At 45.8% G+C, this 8715-nt stretch overlaps 1 protein-coding gene across 2 annotated transcripts; it reads left to right on the top strand.

Moving 5' to 3' along the window:
• The first annotated feature begins 47 nt into the window (after positions 1-47).
• TST (thiosulfate sulfurtransferase) lies at positions 48-8715 on the top strand. Of its 2 annotated transcripts, none has more exons than XM_074144369.1 (2): positions 48-686; positions 8229-8715. In XM_074144369.1, the coding sequence occupies exons 1-2, from the start codon at positions 101-103 to the stop codon at positions 8525-8527; spliced, it is 885 nt and encodes a 294-aa protein (XP_074000470.1). In that variant the 5' UTR covers positions 48-100; the 3' UTR covers positions 8528-8715. The 2 variants fall into 2 exon arrangements, with proteins under 2 accessions (XP_074000470.1, XP_074000469.1); XM_074144368.1 differs by having other exon boundaries at positions 101-695; positions 8229-8705.

Below are 8715 nucleotides of genomic sequence, written 5' to 3'. Positions count from 1 at the left end.
CACCGCCCCCTCGGGCCGCGTCCCCCCGCCGCCGCCATTTTGTGTGTGTGTGTGTGGTCTCTCCGCCGGCGGCGCCCCCTCCCGGCCTCGGCCTACCGAGATGGCGCCGCAGGTGCTCAGCAGGGCTCTGGTCACCGCCAAATGGCTCTCGGAGGCCGTGCAGGCCGGGCGAGTAGGGCCGAGCCTGCGGATACTGGACGCCTCCTGGTACCCGCCGCAGGAGCGAAACGCCCGGCAGGAGTTCAAGGAGAGGCACATCCCCGGGGCGTCCTTCTTCGACATTGAGGAGTGCCGAGACCAGTCCTCCCCCTATGACTTCATGCTGCCCAGTGAGTCCCACTTTGCTGACTACGTGGGGCGCCTGGGGGTCAGCAACGACACCCACGTGGTGGTGTATGATGGGGACCAGCTGGGCACCTTCTATGCCCCCCGCGCCTGGTGGATGTTCCGGGTCTTTGGGCACAAGGAGGTCTCGGTCCTGAACGGTGGCTTCAAGAACTGGGTGAAGGAGGGCCACCCCGTCACAGCGGAGGTCAGCCAGCCCGCCCCGGCTGTCTTTAAGGCCAGGCTGAACACGGTCCTGCTGAAGACTTTTGAGGAGATGATCCAGAACGTGGGGTCCCTGCGGTTCCAGGTGGTGGATTCCCGCCCCGAGGGCCGGTTCCGGGGGACCGAGCTGGACCAAGGTAATGGAGGTGGGAATGCCACTCACCCTGTGCCCTGGAGGGGGATGAGTGTCGATACTATTCCAGGCGTAACAACTCCTCCCAGCCAGCAAACAGATTTTCCTAATGCACAGGCATGCCTCAGCCTAACTCCTTGATTTACCTTAAGGGATCCACAGCTGAAGGTTCGGATCCCAGTGCCCTCACAGGCTGCTTTTCTTGTAGTTGGTTGTAAAGCTGCAGGAGGAAATAGCAGGAAAGATCTGCAGTCAGTTGGCTCCAGCATCTCCCATCCCACACCCTGCAGAAGTTAATCAGAATGCAAATGTGGGAGGTGAGAGCTCCCAGGGGTTTTGTTCGGGGTCCTATCTAACACCAGCAGACACGCGCAAGCTATCAGTATTCACACAGGCACCTCTCACCATAATGAATGCACCAGCAAAAGCCAAGGTTTTAGGCAATACAGTAACCCAAGGGAGATTTTCCTTCTTGCTCTGCTTCCCAGCAAATAGAGAACTTGCTTGAGCTGATCTTTGTCCTTTTGCTCTCTGCCATTAAATCTAACAAGCTTAAAAGCCCCAAACCCTTCCTGAATGTATGGGCTGTCAACCTCTCTCTTAGGATGCCGCAAGTACCAGGAACTAAAAATGTTTTTTTTTACCTCAGTCAAAAACTGGACATGCAAGTAGCAGGGGTGGGAAAAGTTCTGTGCAGTGGAGACAGCTGCTTACAGCTATGTGCCTAGAATGAAATTCAAGTTGTTAAAGGAGGCTCTTACTGTGTAATTTAAGCCTTGGTATATCCCAGAATAACCTTTCCTTGGAAAGGGAATCACAGAAATGGTTTAAAAAGAAATGCAGAGTTTCAAAAACAAAGCACAGCAACAGTTGATGGGTCTGAGTTGAGCTCCATGCTGCAGGAGTGGGCCTGCGGAAGGCTTCTGCGGTCCTGAGACAGCGCTGTGCACAGGTTGTCATTCTGTTCTAGCTGTTTTCTGATGTGTGTGCAGCTGTACAGCCATTGATTGTGACACCGTGGCCTGAAATAAATTCCTGCATCCAGACCTCGGGAGCGTTTGGCTGTAAGTGGCTTTGTACACGTGGTTCACATAAGTGTCTACAGTGAGCCCCCCCAAACACACTCAACTGGTGCAAGACAGCGTGGAAGGTAAGAAAGGTAACGGGAATGACAGAGGAGACTGTTGCAGGGAGAGAGGGGGAGTTAGACTTATCACTCGTGTTTCTTCGCCTACTGCAGCCCATCAAAGTGAAGGTTGAATTTTAACCTCAAGACGCAAATAAAATGCTTCTCACGGGGAGCTGGTGGATTTTGCCTTGTCTTTTCCAAAGTGGGAGTTGTTATCAGGTGACAAATACCGCAGCCCCTGACAGCATTTTGAAAACAGATTTTTCCTTTGAAATGAGTCAGCATGGAACAGTTTATTTGTGGTGGTCTAGTTTTGCTTCCCACAGCAGATCCAGCAGGATAAGCACTCCAGCTGCAGCTGCTTGTTCCACAGGAGCTTGACAGCCTTCTGAACTAGGCTAGCCAGTAGCTACGCTACAGCCAGCAGTGGGTAAAAGGCAGCGCTTACACCTAGAAGAGCAATTTGAAATCAATGCTGATTAATTACAGGGGTCACCCAATCAGGGAGGAGAAACGTTGCCTGCAATTTAGAGAAGAAAAATGGTCTTGAGGTTAAGGAACTTGCTGCGTTCTCAGGTGATTTCAGTTTAATTATTGCCTCAGCTCTTGACTTCCTAATTAAGTCAATTAATCTCTCCAGTTCCATGAACTCCATCTTTAAAAGAGTCTAATTTCAGCTGAGTCTTTTGCCTCTTTAGTTTTTCAGTTCCTTGTGGCAGGAATTAGTTGTCCCTGTTTTATTTTTATGCAGTAGCTACCTTGCTGGGATTCAGACCTCTGTGGTGTTTAAGATAAGCCATAATATGTGGCTAATTTTTAGTTGTTGGGAGAGGCTTACCCAGGTTGTCAGGATAGAGAAAAAGATGAATGGTGTTTCTACAAGCCAGGTCTTATAGTTCTTAAATGCAGGTATTGCTTGGGATGAAAAAGCTTGGATGTTCATGCATGGTGTGCGGGATAAGCCCATGGGATGTGCAGCCCTTACCTATGCACTGAGTGGTTAAAGGTGTCCCTGCCCGGTGTTTCTGGAGGAACTAGCAACTCAGGGCTGCTCACTAGCTGCGATTCAGCAGTGGCCCAACCAGGTTGTGCAAGGGCCTGCTTACTTGGGCGCTGTAGGGTGCAGGTCTGTGGAACCAGCCTGAACTGAGACAATCCAGGGGCAGATGATAAAAATAATTACATGGTGGTTAGCAGTGCTGACTCTCTCTGAGTATTGGGCACTGAAAACTGAGGAACAAGAATTATAGCCGAAAAAATACATACAGAAAAGTTGTGAATTTCTGATTTCTTTTGCAGACACCTGAGAAAAGAGGGGAAAGTTGCCAGTTAAGAAATCCATCATGTACAAAAGAAAGCAAACCCGCAGTCATTTTACAAGCTTCCAACTATTTTTCTTCTCATTCTCAGCCTTAGGGTAGTCCTTGTCTCCCTTGCACATACACAACTCGTAAGGTTTTGCCCATTTTCCCAGCTCTCAGTCCTCCCTGCCCCAAACATAAAGCTTTTGCTCAGCTTGAATGCTCAGTGGCAGTGAAAATGAAATGTTACTGCTTCTTCCCTCTTTTCTCCAAGTGGAGCTGGGAACGGACTGGCTCTACTTTAACCATGAAGGCACAACATGAAGAGTGAGAGAATTTATCATAAATCTGTTTCAACCCACAGGAGCCTACAGTCCAAAGCGGTCCATCTCTATGATGACGTTGGTAAACATCAGCTGCCAGAATTAGCACCATGGCCCTGCTGGTTCGTAGAGTTGGCTCTTCTGGCTGTATACGCACACAGTGTTTTGACATTGGTGGCAAAGGCCTATTGATCTGACTGTGAGGACTTCTCAAGGAGCTGGCCAGGACCAAGCTTAAAGCGTTCCAGTGAGTTCAAGTAAGTTAGGTGAGATCACTAACAATGCCTTCCAAGGCATACAATTTGAATGGAAGACAGTGATAAAAAAGGAGGCAAGAGAAGGAGGTGTTTGGAAAGGAACAGCTATCTGCAGCCAGCCAGCTCCAAGACCACAGGGAGTTAAATGTGGACAAGGCACATCTTTTATGTTTTTGACGTTAAGAAATTCCATCTGGAGCTTTCATCGCAAAGGAAAAAGCTAAAGAAAAGGGGCTGTAGCCTTAGCTAGATAAATAGACAATGAAAAAAAATATATTTAAGCAGAGAATATTAACAGATGTGGAAAAGGGGATTAAGCAGTGAAGACGATAACATACTACAGGTTACAAATTGTGAGGGAGAATTGCCAGAAGCCAAGCTGAGTGAGACTTGGCAAAAGGAATTAAAACAAATAACAAAAACTGCTGGAGCAAAGTGAATAGAAAGAGAACAAGAACAGAAAGAGTAAATAGGGTTGCTATGCAGTTAGCAGGGGTTCCAGATGAAAGATTATTTGTGTACAGCCTCAGAATTATACTGAGTCTGTGCTACCATTTTGTTTTATTCTCCTGAGGACAGGCCTGCAGAGTAGGGGGAGGGGTAGAAAGAAGAAGAGGAAAGAAGCAGAAATGATCCCTTCTGAAGAGGGAGTATAACTAAAAGGTATGCACATATTCAGATCTGTGAGGCAGATGATCTCCATCCCAAATATGTGTCAAAAATCAGTTATGTGACATTGCAACTCCCTGAGGCAAGAATTTAGTAAATTTGATCAGAGCACAGTTCTGTAGGACAGAAACACTAGCAAAGTTTGTATTTAGGATAGAAGGTACAGCACAACCTAGGCAGCTGTTGATCTGTTATCATAACATGGATACACTGGAAGACTTTCAAAAAGAGTCTTGAAGAAAAATTATTTGAAATGAAGGCAAAGTTGAATAAAATACCTTGGTAAACTTGCTCTGTAGCTGAGGGCTCTATTTCCTTGCTAACAGAATTGATTTGCCAGATAAGGCAAATGAGAACCTGCATGCCTGGAAGTTATGTCTGATCTTTTCTTCCAGCCTTTGGAAGCACCTACGAGGTAGGCTTGTTCCATTAGGACTTCATTAATACTTTGGACATAATATTAGAGAGCCAATTATTAGTTCAATGTGAGAAAGAGGGCAAATAGCACAAGTACTGTTAGATTCCAAAAAAAACTGACTTAGAGGGAGATAAGAATAGCTTGTGCTTAAAGCAGATCTGTGGGGCTGGAAGTTGTCATCATGGTCTCATCATTATGCTTCTATGTTTTATTTCATATTTTTCTGAATCATCGAGGCACTGAAAATAGGGAGTTGCTACTGAAATGTGCTACTGGCACAGCCTTGGGAAGGTTTAAATGATCACATGGGGACTACTATATGAGGTACCACCTGCAGTGATAGAAGTGATGGGAAATATAATGCTACAGAGAGCAAGGCTGGATGCTTAGTAGCCCGAAACACTTAATTGCTTGTGTTCGTCTTACAAGCTGAAGACCCACGTTAGAAGCAATAGAAGAGGATAAGACTTGGATGAATTAGTTGGGTACGAGAACCTCAGATGTGATTTGGCCTTGACAACAGCAATTATTAACCTCCTGTCTACCAGTCAAGATGCTAGGAAATGCCACTTCCTTATCCAGAAGCCAGGTGGTGATCTGCTGGTGGTGACCTGGGACTGTTTCTAGGGTGACCAAGGCAGTGAAAAGTGCATCTAGTGAGCTTTTACTGGGTTTAGGCTAAGGGCATGACGCTGTTGGGACTGCTGAGTGCCATCAGTATGTTGGAGCAATAGCAGAAAGGGAGAAAAGCTATTTCAGCCGCAGGGCAATGTCAGCTCAAGGATAAAGGTATATGAACTGACTGTGATGAACTTAACGTTGGAGATGAATGTTCCTTTTCACATGAGCAAGGAGGTGCCTCAGCAGAAAGTTTAATGGCAAGAATCCATACTGGTTCCAAGATGGATGCTTTTGTGAGAGGGAGCCTATAAAGTGATCACTGTAGTAGCTGGAAGCCAAACTCTGCAATCCTAGGGATCCTTCCTGGAATTTCTAAGGGTCTCTGTGTAAATCTGGTGTGGAGTATGCTCTGTGTCGTATGAGGCAGGGCAGATGTATCCTCTCTGCTGTTCAGATCCCAGCTGCATCCAGCCTTGCCTTCCAGTCCTGTGTTTCTCTGCTCTTGTCCTAGCGCTGAGAGAGCTGATAAAGCTTCCTCAATCACTCAAGAGCACTTCTTAGTCCAAGGGATTGTGGTTGTGCAGTGTCAGCTCTTTCTTTCACTTGAACACCCACATACACAAGTAAATGCAGTTTCTACAGAATTCCTCATCTTTCACTTGCAGAGTGCAAGCACTGGTCTCTTGACTCCCAACAGACTTTTGAATCTCTGGAGCAAGGAAGTCTCCCTATATATCAAAGTCAAAAGTGCTCTCAGATGAGACTGTTCTTTTCAGATCTGCTCAGCTGCTAACTCAACAGTTGTTTAAGGGTGGTGAGTGTATGTCCTGGCAGTATCTAATAAGAGAGGGGTGCAAGCCTACCTATTTTAAGATGTGTAAACAGTCTAGAAAAGCCGTCATGACCATGGGGACTGGGACACCTAAGAACTGAATTGATGGCCCAGCAAGTTGTTTGAGCAAGGGCTGGCCCTTCTGGTTCAGGATTTCTTGATCTCAGTACACTTCCCAGTGCCCCAGATGTGAGAGCGTTGTTCTGCGGCTCACAGACTTGTCTGTATTGGGGTGATCACCAATTCTGCAGCAGAGCCTTGCAAAATCGCTTGCCAAGTGACAGGACCAGGACCATTCACTCTGGGAAAATGGTATCCCAACCCAAGCATGTAACTCTCTCCAGTAAGAAGCTCTGCAGTCTCAGAACTGCAAACAAGGTTTTCTCACACTCATTTTTTGCATTAATTTTATTTCCTCTCTGTTATGCAGACACTATATTAATGAGTGTGGGTTTTGCAGTTCTTTGTCCTGAAGTGGTGAACTGTTTTTTTCTGGAACTGGAAAAGATGTGGTGAAAGCATCAGTCCAAAACACTGTCTTTTGGGTTTTTTTTTAATGGTAGTCCCTCCAGAAGTCAGCAGTTTTTCTCCTGACTTCTCCCTGTAATGCTAAACACTTCTGAAGGATGCATGAGGTGATGACTAGAAAACAATGCCAGATTTCTAAGGCACTTGAGGAGGATGAATCAAGAAACAAAGAGGGTCCATCTGGAACAGGGAGAGATCTTGTGAAGCTGACTCAGAGCAGCTTTGGTTGCCTTTAGGCTCTCGCTCTTTGTCCAGCAGAGCAAAAATCCCCTCCTCGGTACCCTGCCAAAACCCTGTTTCCCCCTTACGATATATCTCATCATGTCGTAACATCACTCTGTGTGAGCGATGAAACTGCAGTGTCATTATGATGTTTGATGTCAATCTCTGACTAGGTATACTTTAATCATTTGTCTGTGACAAAGGTTCCCTGCCCCAATGTCTCCCATCTCCTGAGATCAGTTGCCCTGATGACTTGGGCAAGCGGAAAGCTGTCAGCTGTCAATGAAACAGATTACTATTTATGTGACTTTCCTAGGGCCGTCTCATTAGAAGTTCAAACCTAGCAAGGAGCCATTCCCTGAAATGCATTTTCGATGTAATATATAGTTTCCTGCTCCGATGACGCTTGATCCAAAGCCTCTCAAAGTCATTGGAAAAGCTTCCATTGAGTGTAATGGACTTTGATTAAGCCTATAGTGACAGAGTTTGAATTTCAAGGTCCTTTTGAAAATCTTATCCATCCTATTTTTGTATCTATTTCTCTCTAAAAACCTTGTTCTTGAGATGCAACTTTCAGCTTGCCTGAAGTGGTCAGTTATACCAGTAGAAAAACAGAACCCATGCTGATTTCATCCATGGAGTGGATAAAAAGCGATACAAAATCTAAATTCTCACTTCTCTGACCCCATTGCCCTGGGATAGCTTCCTAAGCAGTACCGTGGCTGAATTTAAGGTTGCTTTACTTTTCTGAAATCTGATTTTAAGGTGACACAGGAATAAACTGTGAACAGATAACTATTTTCACAAATTCCACTGACAAGCTACGCTTCCTGCTTCTGAAAGCTGTGTCACTACACACTGCTGGCATACTTGGGGAGGGTCAGAAATGCACTGCTGCATTCCTCTTTACACAGATCCCCTTAATGCCTTTGTTAGGATCTTTTCTGTGGTGGTTATTTGGTTCTTGTCATGTCTAGGGTTTCTTCAGGTTCCTGCTTCTCATTCCTTTCAGGAGGGAAATAGTTTGCTAAATATTCTGCAAGTTTTGTCTTCAGCAAAGTTGAATAACCTTTGTCCTCTTTTTAGCCCCATACTGCTTTGCATCTTCATCATCACCTGAAACAAATTACTATCTTGAAGAGAGTATCTACAGTGATATCTCTTTAGTGTCTCTTTTGTAGGTGTCTTTCATCACCTACATTACTGTCTCCTTGCTCATGTTTCCTTTTCTTGTTCACTCTTGCAGGGCTGGAGTCTGGTCACATCCCTGGTGCTGTGAACATACCCTTCCACTCATTCCTAACAGAATCTGGCCATGAGAAGAGTATTGAGGAGATCCAAGAAATATTCCGTGAGAAGAAAGTGGATCTTTCAAAGCCGCTGGCGGCCACGTGCCGCAAAGGTGTCACAGCATGTCACATTGCCTTGGCAGCCTACCTGTGTGGCAAGCGTGATGTAGCTATTTATGATGGTTCCTGGTCAGAGTGGTTCCACCGTGCCCCACCTCGCTACAAGGTCTCTGAATTGAAGCGCAACAAGGCCTAGAGGGAGAGTTGTTTCTTGGGCAATGAGATCTAGCAACTGTCTCCAGCCCAGGTTACAGGGGAAGGGAAGAGGTAGAAGTAAAGAAAAAACATACTGATTTGTATTTTGCTGATTTTTCTAAGAATGATGAGTAGCTTTCTGTCTGTCTTTCAGTTTCTCACAATGAATAAAATCTTCTAAGATGATGC

The sequence above is a fragment of the Numenius arquata genome, chromosome 2 (genome assembly GCF_964106895.1).
Source record: "Numenius arquata chromosome 2, bNumArq3.hap1.1, whole genome shotgun sequence".
Taxonomy (NCBI): Eukaryota; Metazoa; Chordata; class Aves; order Charadriiformes; family Scolopacidae; genus Numenius; species Numenius arquata.
Note: the sequence above shows the minus strand (reverse complement) of the source record. Positions and strands in the feature narration are given on the sequence as shown.